Source organism: Zerene cesonia, chromosome 2 (genome assembly GCF_012273895.1).
Source record: "Zerene cesonia ecotype Mississippi chromosome 2, Zerene_cesonia_1.1, whole genome shotgun sequence".
In the NCBI taxonomy this organism is placed as follows: domain Eukaryota; kingdom Metazoa; phylum Arthropoda; class Insecta; order Lepidoptera; family Pieridae; genus Zerene; species Zerene cesonia.
Window position 1 is genome coordinate 3,946,067 of NC_052103.1, and position 20,768 is coordinate 3,966,834.

Sequence of the window (20,768 nt, forward strand, 5' to 3'; positions counted from 1 at the left end):
GTAATAAATGTTATTTGCAGTTAACAATTTTCTTTTTTCTTTATTACAATATTTATGGCAAGACTAGGTATATATTTTTTTTAATTAATACCACAACATAAAATGGCACAGGTGCCGCAAAAATTCCGGTACCCGTTCTTCACGGAGATGCTGTGGTACGTGCTCGACCGCTACGTAAGCTCGCTGCTCGGCCGCTCGCACCTCGCGCCCGAGGGGCAGAGCGCGCCGCCCGCGCCGCCCGCACCGCCCAAGGACCACGTGCACCTCACGCAGAACGAGCTGCACGGCCTGAAGGTACGTGCCCGCGCCACGCAGATGCATTATTTATTTATTGTATTTATTAAATCGACGTAAATATTCTAATCGCAATAGTTGAACAGGTAATCTAATTTACAATACCTTTTCAAATTATTATCATCCATAAAATCTGTGATGGAATGTGTGTGGGAATTCTTCCATCACCTCTCCTTTTGTACGTCTTCATATTTGTTCTCACATAAATATAACAACAAAATGAAGCCCTACTTTTGTTGTAGGATTTTCTTTTTACCCAAGTATAGGAACAACAGTAAGTTTTTAATGGGTAAAAAATTCCAATCGTGGGACTCTTCATGAAAAATTTTCATCTTAAATCTGCAAATTAATATAAGAATGCCTGAGCCTCTTTCGAACTTTCTTCATCAGTTATTCAAATACCAGTTATATATTATTAGCTGACTATGCGATGATGAGATATGATTATGATTAAACAATAATGCGTTCGAAATAATGATAACAATAATGATATAACCATTCCAGGCTATAGTGGTGTACTTGCATCAGTTACCAGCGGCTCGCAAATCCGTACCAGAGCTGTTGACGGATCCGATAGCGCTCGTGCGCGATGTGCGCACGCTGGTCGAACAGCATCGTCACGATAAACAGCATTTGGCTGTCACTGGTCAACCCGTATTGAAAGGTAATTTAGTTATTAAGTAATTTAATTATTATAAACTCGTGCTTTTTTTAGAGCGATGGAATAGTGCATAGAACATTAGAAGTGACTTTGATTTGAAAATAAAGATGAGATGTCTAAATTGTGTAATATTTCTCCTTTTTTTTCAACTTGAGTATTTCAACAGATGGATTTTTTTAAATTCATATACATGTAAAACACTCTAGGTCCAGACGAGTCGTCGAGCGGTGAGCGCATACGTCAGTGGAGCGGGCGCGGTGGGCGCGGCGGGCATCGGGGCGGGCCAGCCAGACCGCGGCCTGAGCACGCCAACAATGCGCCTAGACGACGACGTACTAGGTAAGAATGTATTATATATAATAGTTATATGAGAATTTGAAGGTAGTGTTTACCTCTGTGTGAGATAATTTTTTTCAATTGAGCTTTGCGTTGATATGAGATTAAGGTGACTACTGGAGCAATTGCAAAAAATCTTTCACTTTTATATATTTACGTGACCCTTGAGCGCTAATAAAGGCAATGTATTAACCACAGACGAAGGCGAGGACCGCTTGTGAGACTATAATGTGCATGTGTATAAATATAAATTTTTCAGTATTACATTTAAAATTAATATTAGAAATTGAAGACGCAGAAAGTAGAAGATAGGCGATTTTTCATTAAAAATACACAATTTGTATTTTTTTTTAAGATGGAGTCTCCTTTTTGATAGATTTTTACTCTCGCATTTGAGTATATATTATATTGTTCTATTAATAATAAAATGAAGTGGGATAAAAAAACTGATATGTCGATTGACATGTTAATCAGTTTCTTTTATTTTTTTATTTTCTATGTTGTCTTTATTTCAGATGCAAGAAATGCGAGGCTTGCCAGCGCACAGATTGTGGCGAATGCGTGTTTTGCCACGATATGGTTAAGTTTGGAGGTCTGGGGCGAGCCAAACAGACTTGCGTGATGCGCCAGTGCTTGCAGGTGAGTTAAGTGCTTGATGCTGACGCCTGATCTTTTTTCTTTTGTGCTATTAAACATTTTTACCAAAATGCTCCAAAAGATCACCAGCACAAGAAATACTTTTAAAATGAATACTTTTGTTGATGCAAAAATTGTTCAATTTGTTCTTCAACTTCATAACAAGTGAAGTTATTGGTGACGATAATTGATTTTCGATCTGATAATTGAGTTTGGTTAGATGGCTAATTAAGTAGTCTTTCTTTAAACTATGACTTGGTGTTTTTAAATACTTATGTTAAATAAGGTTGTCCAGTTCATGGGAGTTTTAATAGGGTTATCACTCATTTTAATACTTAAATAGCCTTAATGCAATCATTTTATTGGGTATACTATGTTTTTCAGCCAATGTTGCCAGTGACAGCTTCGTGTGCCGTGTGCCATTTGGACGGATGGATGCAAACACCGGTCGCTCCGCAGGCTAAGGGAAACTCTGGTATTTATTTATTTACTTTTATTCTATTCATTAAAACTTGCTTAAATTTCATGTTTAGTTCAAATCACAAGAAAAATATAATTTGATCGTAAAAATACGATAGGTATTAACTAGAACGCGTCTTTTTCTTGACTATAGCCTTAGACATTAATATTTCAAGAGAATTTTCTTGTTTGCATAATTCAAGTTTGTAATTTATTTAAAATAATGATATGCTCCAAGCTTGTTTAAATACTGTTTAGTAGCAACATTGATTGACAAAGTAATGAAATTGTAGAATAAACGATACACCAACTCTTCATATCTTAATATTCTTTATATTTTGAAACTCTTTAATGCACATGAAGATTATGACAAACATGAACAACTATAAATGTAAATCACGTTTAAAAGCATTTAAAAAGGCTTTAATTTCTAAACCTATAATACTTACGTGAAATCAAACATAAGAAAATGCTATAAATGTGTTAACTAGCAAGAATTTGAACGGGAATGTCTATAATTACCAGGCCGCAACGGTCCGTCGCTATTGCGCGAATGCTCAGTGTGCTACAGCATCGTGCACGAGACCTGCGTGCCGGCCGGTGGGCAACTCAACGAAGATCTGCCCAACTCGTGGGAGTGTCCCACTTGCACTACCATGGGGCTGCACCATGATTATAAGGTTTGTAGTCTGTGTTTGTCAAGTTCCATAGGATATTTGTAGGATAGAATAAGAAAAATGGCTGGTGTTTTTGGACATACACATATTTTCTGTCTAAATTACTATCATCTCACTCTTACATGTATTTGATTTAATAGTAATAAATTAATACAGCTTGGATCTGTTGAGACGTAGATGATATTGACAAAAAAAAAAACTGACAAAAGTACAAAGAGATATAGGCCAATATTGATTAATTCGTAAAATATATGTAATAATAATAATTGGTAAGACTAACGATACGATAGCAGACTAACATGTTATGTATCATATGTGTGACTAGATTCATTAGAACGGGTATAAAATAATAATAGTAATGTATGTTTATTATTACAGCCTCGTCACTTCCGCGCACGTCAGAAATCATCAGACTTGCGTCGCATGAGCGTTAGCTCCGATGCCAGTCAACTGAGCCAGAATCATGTGCAAGTGAGTATTTTATTATTCACTTATTATTCCGATTATATGCATTTTCTCAACCATAAATTCCTTTCAAATTCCTTGAAATAAAATTTCTTTAAGTTACTTTGGGTCAGTATGTAAGTCTTTATAGTCTTTTAATTGACAAAACTATAAAATAATAAATGCTGTCATTTATTATGTATGTTCATTGAAAGCTTCCGTAATGAAATCAAGCCAGAATGTCTCATAATGCAAAACATTTTATTCCTACTATAACAATCTTGATATGTAATTATTTTGTTTAATTTTCAGAACAAATTGCCAGTTCTACCATCAGTGACGGTGAAGACGGAGACAGGCTCTGATAGCGAGAACAAGAATGACGTGCACATTAAAACTGAGGATGGTCTGTATATATTTCTTATTTGGCTGTGAAATTTGGTGAATCCTTCCTACTTATATTATAAATGCGAAAGTTTGTAAGGATGTGTGTGTTTTTGTTGCTCTTTCACGTAAAGACTACTGAACCGATTGCAATGAAATTTGGTACGTAGACAGCTGAACAACTCGAATAAAATAAAGGCAACTTTTTATCCCGATATTCCTACGGGATGCGGACTTACGCGGGTGAAACCGCGGGGCGTAGCTAATCTTTAATATTTATAGACACATTGATCAATTATTCAAAGAATGGGTTGAATAGTTTTCGAGCTTACTATTATAAACGGATTATATTAAAATTTGGAAAACGTGTCTGACGAAAAATTAAACCTAATAATGATCGACTTCATTCTTTTTTTTTTATTATGCATTTTTTGCTATATCTAGAAATAAAGCGCGATGAAGACGGCAACGAGATAGCCGGTGAGAGCGGTGAGCGCGGCGAGGACTGGGAGCCGGCGAACAAGCGGCGGCGTGCGAGTGATGAAGACGAAGCGCCCAAGAAACAGGCGCAGAGGGCTCACCTCGCTTTGCTGCTCACCCATCACTCGGCTAAGGTAGGCGTCATATTATATTGTGGTAGTGGTTATAGGGAGATAGTACTAAACTTTATTAGGTTGGTGGCAAGACAGAACAAGATTGAGGAATATAGCAACGGGTTTGGAAATTTGTTTATGTTGGAATCAATATTTCCTTTCTATATATGTAAGAGCATCCCCTGAATTGTTGAAATGCTTGTTATAGTTTTCAGCGCTTGGGAATCGTTTTTTATAGGTGGTCTTTACATTATAAAAATTTTATAAACCCCTAAATAAATTATATTTATAATTTTTACATAGGCTCTTAAGTTTCCTCCATTTTATGAATATTCCAATAACCATTGTACTTACTACACAAACCTGAAATTTTACATAATAGCTTCTAGAGTCAGATCTCTGTCGAAATATTCATTCGCGGTGCTGTTCGCTTACCATGAAGCGACCGCAAGCTCCTTTGGCAACTAATGTAAAAAAAATGTTAAAAAGTTAATAACATACATTCCAGCCGCTCAAGAAACCGCTGTACCCGGTGCGTCCGGCGCCTGTGCCCATATCGAACTTCGCCGGCACGCCGTGGCTGGACCGCGACGCGATGCTCAACGTGTTCGCGAAGCTGACGCCGCACGAGCTGGCCACGTGCGCGCTCGTCTGCAAGGCGTGGGCCGAGTACTCGGTAAGTTTACAGGCGTGGGCCGAGTACTCGGTGCTTTTTACAGGCTCCGCCCGGGTAGTCCGCCTTTATCGTAGTTGAAACAATATAATTAAAAGATAGGATAGTTCCTATCTTTTAAGTCTCTCTCCTTCAACTTTCTACTATATTAAACTAACTTGTTGAACATGATCCAAATTTATGAAACATAGACATGTTTCATAAATACATACCTTCAATAAGATAAGTGTCATGACTTATGTTATTGAAGGCTCTGTCTCGTCGTTTGTTATTTATTCCTCTGATAGTTGTTAGTAACATTCAAGTTGGTTATTAAATCATATGCTTTTATGTCAAATTCTAATAATATATCTAATCTCATTGAATTTTTAATTATCAATTTCCAGATGGATCCGTCGTTGTGGCGCAGCATGTCGTTCGTGCAAGTGCGCGTGTCTGCGGCGCAACTGGCGGGCATCGCTCGCCGCCAGCCACTCACGCTTGGCCTTGAGTGGTGCCATCTAGCAAGACGCCAGCTGGCTTGGTTAGTTTTTTGTTTTGGTTGTTTTTTTTATTTAATAATCTGTTGCTCTGTTCTCATCATATCAGAATAATACTTAACAAATACAACATAGTGTGAAAGTTTTCTATCATAATATTTAGCATTTAAAATGAGAATTAAAATTTTATAAGTTTTGCTAGACGTAGGTGTAATGTATATGATATATAGAAGAAAAAAGGTGATTAAAATCATGTAAAGAATTGTGTATGCATATTGCTTAATAGTTAAATTGAAAATCGCCATCATCAAAATTCCAGGTTACTAGCCCGCTTGCCGGCGCTCCGCTCGCTTTCCCTCGCCGGTTCGCCCGCAGAGGCGGCGCTGGCTCTCCGTTCGAGCGCCTGTCCCCCCCTCACTTCACTGGACCTGTCGTTTGCGCGATGCCTCGACGACGCTAAGTTGCGCGGGATCCTGGCACCGCCGGAGAACTCTAGGCCCGGCGGCGGAGCACGCTCCGGGACAGAACCGTCCCGCTTGGCCGCTCTCGCCGTACTGAGGCTGCCTGGAACGGATATCACTGATGTTGCCATGCGCTATGTTGTACAGGTATGTTTAGACTATAAATACTCTTCATACGTTTTGGAGGCGTAAAGCGATGCGAAGCGAATACTAGGTAAAATTTATCTTTATCTCTATATAAAATTTGGTTTTAATGGGATTACTGAGTGATGCGGAGGTTAACCGATTTTGAAATGTTATAATATATAATTGATTTTACTTTCAATTTCATAACGTATATATTACAAAGCGTATTAACGCCTTGTTATATGTATGCCAATTAGAAGACGATATAAGTAGAAAGTGAACTAAAATTAAAGCAAAGTAAATAAAAACGCTAAATTTAAGAGTACTGATAATAGTGATAAAACTTTTTAGTCCCTAAGTCAATAATTTCTTCTTACTTCAACCTTACGGCAACCAACGCATTCGTAAAGATTATCACAGCTCCCAATAGTTTATGGGCTGTGGTGATCGCATTCCTTCAGGCGAACCACCAATTCTGTTGCCCGCTCTAACGTTAAAAAAAGGCGCAAGAATAATGATAACGTTTAACTGGCAGGCATTACCGAAGCTAGTGGAGCTGGACGCGTCGTCGTGCGCGCGGCTGACGGACGCGGGCGCGGCGCAGCTCGCGCACCACGGCCTGCAGCGGCTCTCGCTCGCCGGCTGCCGCTTGCTCACCGAGGCGGCGCTCGACCACCTGGCGCGCTGCCCCAACCTCGTGCGGTGAGATACCTCATCATCCAAAATGTCATAATCCCTTACTATATTATAAACGTTAAAGTAACTGTCAGTTCAATGCAATACGGACAAAAACACTCGCACGCGGAATTTAACTTCAAACGAATTAAAGAATTGCCTTTCTTCATTTTAAATAATAAATAGAAAACATTATATTAAAATCAAACAAAATTAACTCAAAAAAATATTTATTTAGTGCGACTTCCTTTAGAAACACTTGGACCGCCAAGATACAGAAATAAATGATTTTTAGTCTTGAACAAAATAGTAGAATATATCATCTTATTGTATTCACTCCAATTGCAGACTTGATCTCCGACACGTGCCACTGGTATCAACGCAGGCCGTCATTAAGTTTGCCGCCAAGTCCAAGCACAACTTGCACGTGAAGGACGTAAAGTTAGTGGAGCTGCGGGCCACCTGATCCGAGGCCGACGTGGCTGAGCCCACGTCCGATGCCACGCCTGACGTCACCAACGTCTCTGACGTCGCCGACGTCGCTGACAAAACAGATGTCGCCGCTGACAAGGCTGACGTCGCCGCTGACAACGCTGACGCCATGCCCGAACCAGCCAAGGACGCTGAATGAATCCCCCAGTTCAGTGATACAATGGTGTGCTGAAGACAATGTGTTTGTGTGCTGTGAATATGAATGTGAAACCAAATTGATCATACTGTAAGTTTAATTTACGTTAGTTAGAACTAATTCGTTAACAGAATCCTCCGATTTATAATTTATAAGTGCACTTCCTTAAATGCATTTTCTGTACTTGTAGTCTTGACATCTGACAGATTATAAAAACTTTTCTGAAATACCCAATGTGTCAGCTTTATATTCTTATAGTTTTGTCCCTTCTTTCTGCAGTTACGAGAAATCCTTTGCTAGAATGAGAAACAATAAAGGAATTTAGTTCACATTGCTATATGGAGAGAGTGAACAAGGCTTTTTACTAAAGTATTTTAGGATTATAAAAGGGGACTATAGGAATATGAAGACAACTTAAAAAAAAATACTTAAACAGAGGACTTCTTATATGAATTATTATTATCGCTTAAGCACACCAATATTTTAAATTATTGAACCTCATTCACTTGACAGTATGCTGTGTAACATATCAGAAAATTACATTGTTTGTTAAAAATACTGTGAAGTATCTGTACACAGATAATTTTAAAGTTTGTGAACTATGAAATTTTACTCTTCCATATAAAAATTTACATATATCCATATAAAAATTCACATCTCTGCTGGTAAAAAGACTCATTTTTTACTTAATATCAAATATCATTATAATTAGATTAATATTAACACTCGCAACTTAATTGAAGAGAGAATGGTAAATGAATTGAATTTATAAAATAACAATAGATATCAATATATGGTTATTTAAGTGTTGTCATTAACTTCATAAAAACTAAATTAATCAGTTTGAACTATGCCATATAACTGGTAAGAATTTAGACATTTTAATGCTTAAGGGTTATGGAGATAAAAAATAATGTTTGTGGCATTTCTTAAGCATCATTTATCGGTATTTCGATTGTAATAACATAATAAATATCTATCTGTATGGGTGAAATTAGAACCAAATTATGATACGTAATTATGAATGTAACTCTTCTAAACTTCAGAGTGAAAATAACGATTGAAATATTGTATATATTTAATTAATTACTACTATTTGAAGAAATTGTAATGTTTGATGCAAACATTATGATATATTTTTTTGTGCCAACTTTGAAGCACATTTTGTATATGCACAAAATTATTTATTATCAAATAGTTAAAGATATTTCGATTTTATTGCATGCTGTTGCATTTTTTATATATATTTTATTTGTTTCTTTGTTACATTTCGAAGTCAATAAAACCTGGGCGTTCTGATGAACAATATCTTATAAGTTGCATTATATTATAATTTATTTGAATTAGACAACAGATGAAAAATAGAATTTTTTCCCCCTTGGCATTATTTAAAATATACTCAAATTACAATTGGTTGTTTTGAATATTCATAAAGTATGAATCCTGTAGAGATCAAAGTATGTTTGCTCATAGGTAAATAAGATTTTCCACAAATCTGTGTAATAATAGCAATATTGATTACTCATTGTTGTTTTGTGACTGAGCAATAATTGACTTTTCTTGTATGGCCTATGTGAAATTAAATTATTTTCAAAGCAATAAGTTACTGTATTATACTTGGAAGAATACATTTTAGTTTCATGACAATTCAGGATTGGTTTTGTTGTATTTTTAGTTCTAGTCGCTTCTTAGATATAAGTATCTTGTAAACAATAATTATTGTGACCGACATTTTTCTCAATTATTGAGGCTAAATAGTTCATTAAAATAGTAATGTCTAAAGCTTGTTGGAACCAATGAATCACTTTAAATTTAATTTAGTATGTTTGGTCCTTACCGTTTCTTTCTTTATAGACAAGTTTTGTGTGTAGAAAATTAACACAATTATGAATATAAATACTAGCTAAACCTAGGTTATACATAATTAGGTCTTAATGTTATCTTTTGACATACTAATCACTTGACATTGTAATTTTAATGGGACAGTACGAGCAGCTAATACACTAGCTTGGCACATTTCTTAGAATAATTTTCAATTATCTAATTATAATCAAATGTAAAAATTGCATTTTTTTAGTTATTTCACTCCACACCGGTCCCGTTTTTATATTAAAAATAAACAATTTGCTAACCCATTTTATTGGATTTCAAGCTTGTCTCAGAAGTTATGTAAAAATTAATCTGCGAGGATAGCGAATTGTTTGAACATATAAGAACGGAACATAAATATTTTAAAATAATTGTAAATAATTAGTATCTAAGTACCGACTCTGGTCACAGTATGCGAGGTCGGGATGGCCGCCTATAGTATTAGCCTAAGAAATCAACATTGGTATCAAAGTATTAAGGTACAAAAATGTATACTTGTCAAAATTTTGTGAAACTAAATGTTTGAAAAGGGCCTTTTCCACGTCACACAATCATCCTGCTTTGTAGGTTTTTAATTGAAAAGTTACAAAATTCTATGACATAGTTTGAGTTTTTCACTATATTATAGCAAATAGCAGTGTCTATTATGTAGATTATAAGAGTTAAGGTATTCAACTTGTAATTTAATATATTATAATATCAAATATTAGATTTTTCGTACTTTCACTGTAAAGCTATAAATCATTTCAAATTGTGGACCTTCATTTTTAGAAGTTGGTTGGAAAAGGCTTTTCCACATAACATATTTTTTGTCTATTCAACATTATCAATAGTAATAGCTCAATTGCACTACAAATAAAATAGTTGATGTTTATTAATTGTAAAATTTTGTCATGTGTATGTTTTTGTCGTCTGTGTGTAAATATAATATCATATTCAATATCTAGGTGTATCTATAGTACATAAGCATTGTGTGCCTCTGTGTATAGTTGGTTAGGTATTAAAAACATTAACTTGTCATTTACGACACAAAATTGTGTATTTCTTTATGTAGATAATTTAGAATAAGATTGAGAATTTTGAAAGACTTGGCTAAGCTCGCATGCTGGCAACTGGTTGGCAAGAGATGGTGATATTATAGCTAATTATAATAAGATATAGATGTTATGTGAAATTGACGTTAAAGAGTCTTATTGTATCATTGGTTACCATAAGCACGTATAGTATTTGAAATAAATATTTACATTGAGATGAGATGTGTTTTATTTCTTGAATTACCAAAATTTACTCTTATTCCAGATGGAACGTTTTTCCTACTTAGGTACTAGATGTTTGAGTAGATTTTTTGACATAATCTAAACTTGAGAGTGAAAGATGTCATGTTTTTTAATTGAACAAACTTCACTACAGTCTGGTAGTAGTAACCTAGATAGATAGATTGTAGTAGTAGAGTGATTGAAGTGTTATGAACATTTTATGCTAAACTTTAATAAATATTTAGATTTCTAACGAATAGTGAGATTCTAAATGTTGTTATAACTCGTTATGTGAGAAATAAGCGTGGGCATTTTTATTGTAATTACAAATATCGAAAAATTACGTTTTATTAAACCTAATTGTGACGCTAACAGCTCATTGCAGTTCGACTGGTCAAACCTAGATTTCATAAAATTAAATTTTCGAAGGTAATTTGATCAAATGAATTGGTCCTAGGGCCAAATTCCTCATGCATTTGAACACTTAGAACTTAGATGCCAGACAGATTAACTAGTTAAACCTAGGAGCACTGAAGTTGCGAGATCTTACTATAACAAATATTATGTCGCCGAATGATTGGAATGTCTCACTCGCGAGACTGTCATCTGTCGACATATTGTGATCCGTAACATTGTTCAAAAAACTCATAAATATATCGTAGTTATCTATCATGTCAAGCGTCTATCCCCAGCGTCAGCCACGTGCAAAATGCGTGTAGATGGAGTCTCGCATGCTTTGGTAGAGCTTAATATATATCTAGGCTAAACGTCTTAGCCAATTCCCTATTTATTTACCTATGTTTATTGTCAATCTTGACTGAAGAAATTAATACACTGATTAGTAGAGTATTAAGTCCAGCCAATTTAAACAATATAAATTTTTGACAGACAGACAGACTGAGACAAATTTTTGCAGAGAAATTAAAATTAAAGTGCCCAAAGTCCCCATCGATCCCATGTGTGTTTCGACACTTATTTGAGGTGAAAGATCAAAATTATTAATTAAAAGGTTTTATTTACCACATATTACGCCAGATCAAAGTTGTAGATCTTTAGTGGACTTTTATTGCACGTCTGAATCGTGCAATTGAAATGTTAGTAGCGAAACTATATAGCTACTTTCATAATATACGTATTATTTCTTGTCGAAAGCCGTTGTTCATACATAACAGCTAGCCGGAGAGCCTCCTACACATAATACATTATACAATATCATACAATAATTGAAACGTATATACGTAGATAGGTACGTCCGTACTACGGACTCCGTAGACATTTATATACTACCAACACAACAAAAACCGTCCCCTAAAGATAAGGCTAAAGAATTTCTACTTCAACACGTACTCATAAGAAATGAGAGGCGTCGAGATTAATCGAGAATCCAATTACGTTTTCGAAATTTCTCATTTTTCCCCAGTGCAGGTTCAAAGCTCAAAGAAAATTATTTCCTTCGCCCCTGAAGAAATGAAAAATAAACGTGTCGATACGGGGAGCGACGAGCGTCGCTAGAAAAAATGGCGGGAGTCTTAGAAAGCGAAAAGAAAAATGTGAAAATGTGAGTGTGAAAGAGAAAGCACTAAGGTTATGTTCCGTCGAGGGTTTACATTTCACACGCCCGCCTTGAGGGATCTACAAATGAGTCTATAACGCCTTTTTTTCTTTTTTACATCATCTCCATTCTTAAGAAGATAAATAATGTAGTAGATAGATTAGAAAGAGAAATTGAAAATTAAAAAAATAAAAAGAATTTACGTAAATAATTAAAAAGTTGATATCTTCGTGATTTGTCCGACTGTTGATCGTTGACAGATTTAGAAATAAATAAAAGTACCAACTACCAAGGTTACCTACAGAAATAAATCTTAGACAACATTCACATGTTTATTTCTCAGAAGATAAATAGTAGGTACTTATGAATTAGCTATAGATATTATGTGCCTAAGTGAAATTAAAAAAATATATTTAATAACTGTTGGTTTATTTTTATACTTCGTTTACTTGGTATACTAATGGCAACAGTATAACATAATTGTTTATTTCTCATTAATTTTCCTTGTTTAAAGGAGATTAGAAGTTATTATAACACTTTAAATTATAGGTAAAGTATTTACTACATAATTGAAAGTAGAAAATCCTTCTTAGTGCACGATAATCTCGGGCCAAAATAAATGCTAAACAGTTATACGAGCATATTTACAAGAAAAATAACGCAAGTTCAATATTTTGTCTCAAGTCACGTAATTTTAACCGTAGGCAACTTATCACTCGTAACGGTGTAGATATAATTATCAAGTCTAATGCTTACCTAACACAAACAAAGTATATAAAATATATATAATGAGTTTTTATTTCACTACTATTATAACTATACAAGAAAGAAAATTTAATTTAATTTAAAACACGTCACGCTTTTAATTATAATTTATTTTCCGTAAGCTTTCTTTATGAATATTATGATATTTTGTTTGTAAAAACCTAAACAAAATATTCCGTCCTACGTTAATTCTATTTCCAGATATATATAAATAAATTGTACATAAAAGTTTACTAGCCTCATCGCACTCGTAGTCTTTCGAGAGAATACTCGTAGTCATACGAGAAGCAGAAACCATGCACGGAACTATTTCACATTCAGTGAACTCTGCACAAAACAAACATTGAAGTTTTTTCAATATGACAGTAATTCTAGCATTGTAGGCAAGTTGACAGGATAATAGCGGGTTAGTGAGGTTAGTGCGATAGTATCGATCTGACTCGAACCCGGTACCGCACGCGAGCTCACCGCTAACCACTGATTCTCGCGTCCTACAAGTGACGTGCGTCAGGTACAGTCGTGTGGTGAAACGTTAATAATAATTATTAACTTTTTACTGTGGGATTCGAGCATGCTTCGGTACGAATTGGGCCAGCTCGCACCGAGGACGTACCACACCCCCACAGAAAACCGGCGTGAAATAATAGCTTGCTATTGTGTTTCGTACGGGGGTACGCCTATTTCCTTCTCCTCGCCCTTCCCTGTCCATTCCTTCTTTCCCATCATCAATCCTTTCCTTATCCCTTATCCCTTAAAAGCGGGCAGCGCATTCTCAGAGGTCTGAACTTCTGCGAATGTTCATGGGCGGTGGTGAATCGTTTACCATTAGGTGAACCACCAGCTCAGTTGCCCGCTAGGACATAAAAAAAAATAATAACTAGCTGTGCCCCGCGGTTTCACTCGCCTGCAAAAGCAAGTATGCTATGGATAATGTGTAATTCTGATACAAAAGCTTCAGTAACATCAAAAAGCCGTTCTTTGGTTTATCTGTTGTTTTTGCGTGAAAAAGCAATCCAATTCCTTTCTTATAAAATGGCGTTACAAGTATATTGGTAGACTATCTAATTGGTAGACATCGACTACAAAAGTTGCAAGTAAAGGAAAATGCCAAGGATCTCTACTTTATAAACCTCCCGAAACAAAATCGAACTGCACCGTCCGTGTTTGTATGACATTGAAATGTATTAGGTACAAATACTCCACAGATCTTGTATTTTTTCCCTTTTTTTACAAATGTAATACTGACAGCAACTATAACATACGACTCAATATATTATGATCTAGTTGTGTTTGAATTCTTTTGCGCAGTATCTGTGAAAACCTTCACCTAATTAACCAATTAGACGCGATGTTTTGACGTGGGAATTTAAAAGATTTTTCAATTACGATCCGCTCCTATTGGTAGAAGCAGGCTATATACCTTCCTGATAAATGTGCTACCAATACATTATTTTTTAACACATATCAACTCTTACAAACATACGAAGTCTTCAGCGTATTATTACAGTTTTCCAAATAGCTTTTGTAGTAGATTGTATTCTAAGGTTTCGGTTAGATTGAGTGGCAGGCACGCGACTCGTGGCGTGCTCTAACGTGCATCGTCTAATGCTACATCGCTGTGATTTTATATGTTTCGTGATTTGTTACAAATTACATGAGTGTTACAGTCAATGTTGAATTTAGTGGTAGCACAGATAACATAATACTAGTGGTTGTAAAAACATTAATGACATTTGCGCATATTTGATTTAAAAAACGAAATTTTAATATTGATTTTTGCATTATGAGATTTATATTTATTACAGTGCATTTGTTTGAAAATCGAAAAAATAATCTATAACCTATCACATTATAAATCTTAGTTAAATAATCAGTACGTACTGACGTCATTGAGTTGTTATAAAAAATGTCGTGTCATAAGAAACTTCTTCACGATACTTCAAGGTTGTTTACATAAACTTTATATTAAGGAAAGAATTTTTTGATATTTTAGTGGGTGAAAATGATATATTATGAACACCCTGAAGGTAAGCAGCGCAAAGTAATCGCCACATGTGTCTCTAAACATGATAGATTGAACCACAGTTGCCTACACACCATACGACGCAATTAGCTGCACTGAAAAAATGGCATTGCATTAAAAACACTGAAAGAAACAAGTGCAATTGTACATTCGTTGTTAAAATAATACACAGTACATGCACATGCAATTTCTAAGAACTCCAATTTAATTAGTTTTGTGAACTTTCCACTCTATTATTTACTGAGGAATAGGTTTTTAAGCTTTTGTTAACGACCTGTAACCAAAAGCGATGTTATTGACATTGAATTTGTACCCATGTAAAGATAAACTTGTATTACGTAGGGGGCTCTAAATAAGCGTATATTTGTGCACTTTCACTAAATTCACCGATTGTTGTATACCTTTAAATTCAATCACGAAGACGCATCACAAACAGTCGAGCGCAGTGCAAGCGGGTGTCAGTAGCTACGCGCCGAGTATTCCCTGAAGTTATTATGGCCCAGTGAACCGAGTAACGAAGCTGGGCCCACTGTAAATAATATATCGCGATATTACAAGCATACCTCTCATTACCTCATAGAAATCTTGAGACCTTCTTAACGCATTTTTGTTGCGAAAAATACATATATAGTTTTTTTGTTAACTGCTCGTAGTTACTTATCATTTTATATATTTTAGTTTTTAAAACATAAATGTTGAATTGTCTGTACTTTGTAGTTAACACTTTGCAATATACATTTTTATTTCGTTTCGGATATTGAATGGTGTACAAAATGCTAAGTGTTTTTAATTCATTCATTTCATTCAATTTGCTTAATAACTTTTGCTGATAAATCTATAGTTTCTAATAACATATGAGCGACTTTAATACGAAACTTAAAATGGTACTAAGGGACTTTACAATGTTGTGCATAAAATTATCCTTACGTATAAAATTAATAGATATTCAGTGTCTTTTCTCGGTCCCAATTGAGTAATTTGACATACATATGTTAAAAAGATAAAAAAAAATCAGTAAATAGTTTAAACTTTTCTAACTTTATTTCCGATAAATAATCATAATAATCTTAGGCCTTAGCCTGATGATAGGTCGTATAAACCGTGTGATATTGGTAAATAATGGTAAATTTGAGTTAATAACATAACGATAAAATGTTGTAGATATTCAATTTTTTTTATTCATTACTAGTACTAGTTGACTCAGCCAATTTTAAAACACCATAAAACATCTTTTTGACATATGTTTATAATATATCAACCTATACTCGTTGTATGCTTTATAATATATCAACCTATACATGTAGTGATGACGTATGATGACGACGTTACGGTCTTGAATGTTAGTGATTGGATTTAGAAGCAAGTAAGTACATCTCATGATCTCGCACGAAAAAAGAATAATTCGTATTTAAGGTCTGACCATTTATCCTGAGTCTACGCTTTTAAATGTTTTATTCACAACAAGGAGGTAACATAACCGTGTTGGTATACTATCTAAACTTCCGTCCAATACCAACAACATTTTATTAGTCACAAAGGGGTGTAAGTATCAGCACACAATCAAACACGAATCTGGGGACATCTGTACATATAAATTGTCCCCGATCTTCGTAATCGTATGTACATAATGAAATGAGTGCAATATGCGTCCGCCATCCCTTGAGGCGCTAGCGTTCAACACTATGCTATGTGGATATTGGATAAGTTGAATGTGGTGTTAAAATATTATATTTTTTATTAATACTAACCTCTCACGCTGATCTTGTTCTACATAGTTTGAAACAAATATTAAATAGCGCTCTCACTGAGAATAATTAAGACATGAGAATTTAATTAAAAAATTAAAATCATTTAAGTTGTCGCACACAACATTGTTCAAACAAAATTCTTCACAAACCCGTAAAATAAAGCTTTATATTCCTTAAAAAATATTGTGTTCTAAAATACCTAAATGCCGATTAATATTATCTAATATATCATACAAATATGAATGAGCGTATTAATAAACATTCACTTGAACGTGAATGGAATAAAAGAGATTTTTTTAAACTTTCAAAATTTAACTTTCAATTACCGCGTCCATTTATCCAGTTTCATTACTTCATGCGAGAGCCTCCAGAGACTTCGCCCCGGCGCTCTGCGATCAAGTCCTGATTTATTTGTCCCCGCGCACGGTACGATGGGCACAAGTGTGTTTACCAGCTATCGCTATTGTTTACTGTTCATTTATTTTTTACGCCGTGTTTGCTAATGGCCGGTTATAAATGTAGTTTTATGGAACATTTTAAATTTGGAACAGGTTCGTTTTTTTTAATAATGTACATGCATATCCCGTGTTTTTTGTTGTTTTCGTTCACATTAATTCCGGTGTTTGAATACTAAATTCAAAATATTCTAATTAAACTAGTAAAAAACGGTACTTTAGTCCGTGAAGTTTTCTGTTGTTATGTGGATACTATTTTTATGGTTAGGTAATAAAATATCTACACCTAAATTTAATAGTACCATACTTTTTAAAGTGTATCAGAAAAATGCATAAGATATGGAAACATTGGATTAAATAATATATAAAATAAATTCATTATATGTATTAAATTAGGTTCTAGGAGTTACGAAAATTTTAAAAACTAGCGGTTCTATGCAGGCATTTGTGTTTTTATTGTTGCTCAAAACTTAGTAAATAATCATCTCACAAAAGAAATTTCAAAGCATTTAAATTATTAGAAATTTATTTAAAAAAAAAATCTACTTATGAAACAATATTGTGATCAAACCTTATCAAGGTGTTACACAAGACCGAACTCGCGTGACATACCCGTGGGATATGCAAATAGAAGCACTAGTATTTCGCATTTATAATTCAAATCCAACCTAGCTTAGCGAATTTCAACCCCCAAGCCGCACACAATTGACGTTTCGCCCGCGTACCCTACTCTTTATGCGCGCGACATGAATGCACCGACTAATCTCGATCACGTGTCTGCCACGCGCTCGTCTCCTGCACACGACATCTAATGTAGAATCAGCTTTATAAATGAAGTTGCGAAATTATTACGCCATCCTGAACACGGCCTTAAACTGGCAGCATACGTGTCTTATTCGAATTTTCAAATTTTGGCGCTTAAACCGAAACCAAATGCAGATAATAAAAAAGCGTAACCTTTATCTTAACTGATTGGATAATCTGTGTTCAAACGCTATAGTGTATCGTATCGGAAACAGAAATCTAAGCCCCGACATCCTGATTAAGTTTTCTGGGAGGGGCGGTGTGGATGGATAGGAAATTATAGTGATTTTTATGACGTCAGACTCATGTTTCCTTTGTCAGGGTAGTTTTTGGCAAAATCTGTCAAAAACCGGTCTTTCATCGTAATTATTGGCTATACAAACTGTACAGAATAGGCGGGGCTAATTTTGGTTACAAAGGGATTTTTGTAACAGATTTCCATCTTTTATGGATTAATCGTATTTAGTTACCGCAATTTGAGGGAAAATCTTTAACGCAATGATGACAATGGGCAAATATAAATAATTGCATATTATTTATATTTGCCCATTGTCAACATGTTATTTTAGTCTTTAAATTACACATAATATATGAATTTAGCTGCAAAACTACTTGCAACAGTTTCACAGGGTAATTCTAGAGCATTGATGTTTTAAGCAGTTTGACCCTTGCATACGAATGAGACGCCGGGGTTGATCGTTCATTACGTATTCATAGAAAGCGATGGCGGCGTTGCGAAAAACATAAAATGTTTCTTAAAGTCAACACCAAACTTTTATAATCAGATAAAAAACATTAGAAGAAAATATCTATCTATTTATTTAATCAATTCAACGGTAAATAGATTACATTTTTATTGATTAAGTGTTTACATTAAATGTCTTCAAATATTGATGGAAAAGGTAAAATAAAATAAAACAATATTATGTTCGTATGTTTATTTCTTAATTTTTAAATACATTTTAAGAAAATAAAAAGTGCTCTAGTAAAGAAGTAAGAAACAGTGTTTTTTCTAATATTTAACCGGAAAATATTGTTATTATAAATAGATTGATTAAACATATTCATTTACGTGCAGTATAATATTATGTAATCTACAATGTATTTCTTATAAGTGGCTTCCTCACAACTCAATTGCACACAATAAAATATTTAAAATTGCAATATGTGATGGATTCAAGTAATCAATTCGCTTATATCACATCGCGTGACATTGTTTGCTCGTCGCTTAACGGCAAATTCTGATATAATCGCGTCAATATTTACGCGAGCGATTGCTACTTAATCTGAAAATATCCGTTCAATATTCGTAATTCAGGGATTGAAAGCTGTTATTATCGTTTTGTTGAGGGAGTAGAATAACGGATTGTATCAAAATACGTTTTTAGTACCTATGACAGCTAATTTTATGGTTCAAGGTTGGTTCAATTCGTATTTGGAACATGCATTTTGCATATATGTATTTCATTGGTCAATTATCTTTATGAGCAAGGTTGCATTTTGTCTTCTAGTGAAAGGGGTTAAAAAAACCCTTTAGGCAGGGTTTTTTTTTTAGTTAACTAATACAGGAGGACAAAAAAAAATTATGGTTCATTTCGTTGTCGGGCTTATAAAGTAATTAACTAATTATATTTCAATAACTTAACTTCCTACTAATATTATAAATGCGAAAGTTTGTAAGGATGTGTGTGTGTTTGTTGCTCTTTCACGCAAAATCTACTGAACCGATTGCTATAAAATTTGGAATAACATATAGGCAACTTTTTATCCAGATATTCCTACGGGATACGTACTTGCGCGAGAGAAAACGCCGGGGCGCAGCTAGTTTTTTTAATAAAGCTATATATATATGTAAATATATATAGTTTTATTAAAAATAGTTCAAAATTATTTAAAAAATGACTTTAAATATTGTGTCAATAGAATATTATGTACAAAATGATAAATAGTAATAGATAATATAGATATTAGAAATACAGACAAAAGTAATGTATGGTTAATAGTCATCCATCATCATATAATAAACTCTTGAAACAACGTTTACAATAGTTCAGAGCTTTACAACATTTTGGCCTGGAGCTTAGCTGTTTATTTTAATATCATAATCAAGTACCTAGTAAATATGGTATGCTTTACGATTTGTATTTATGAGTATCTATCCGCCGTATGGCAACCCAGTATGGTGTGATGGGTTCAGCTGTCGTCGAATGCATTCTACAAGTGTTTCAAGGGCGATTATGAAATAATTTCATTGTGACAAGAGTTCTTACAACCCTCTTAAATTATTTAGCGTAGATATAAATTTATTTTTCTTTATACTCAATTTTTATTTGTAGGTAGTTTAAGTTTGACGTGTGCAGAATAACGCATTTAATATATTGTTCATCATCCAAGATTATTATTTTTGTTTTCAAATTCACTTTATAACTAAATTATAGTTCGAAAATATAAGAATCAAATAACTAAATTACTAAAATGTAACTTCTGTATGATCAACAATATTTTAATTACATAATTAGGCGTGAAAAAATCACGGAGAGATCAATGAAATAATTACAGAGTACTTCATTTAGCGCAGAAATATCTCTCGCCACATGATTACCATAATTAAAGATAACACTACAAGCTACTATTAGTGTAAAGAGGGCTAATTATTGAACAAAACATGGTCCTCTTGCCAGCGCCCCTGTGTTCGTGCGGTGTGCTTTCTACGCCTTGTTAAATTTATCAAAGAATATTCGGTAGATCATGTGGATACTCTCTTATGTAC

The 20,768-nt window shown here is 34.4% G+C and overlaps 1 protein-coding gene across 1 annotated transcript; it reads left to right on the forward strand.

Annotated features, from left to right (window-relative positions):
- The first annotated feature begins 115 nt into the window (after positions 1 to 115).
- LOC119833100 (jmjC domain-containing histone demethylation protein 1-like) lies at positions 116 to 10,646 on the forward strand. Its single transcript, XM_038356984.1, has 14 exons — positions 116 to 294; positions 799 to 958; positions 1,162 to 1,294; positions 1,807 to 1,930; positions 2,312 to 2,402; positions 2,912 to 3,066; positions 3,442 to 3,534; positions 3,820 to 3,913; positions 4,336 to 4,505; positions 4,993 to 5,160; positions 5,544 to 5,680; positions 5,956 to 6,244; positions 6,759 to 6,925; positions 7,247 to 10,646. The coding sequence occupies exons 1-14, from the start codon at positions 148 to 150 to the stop codon at positions 7,362 to 7,364; spliced, it is 2,046 nt and encodes a 681-aa protein (XP_038212912.1). The 5' UTR covers positions 116 to 147; the 3' UTR covers positions 7,365 to 10,646.
- Positions 10,647 to 20,768: the final 10,122 nt, after the last annotated feature.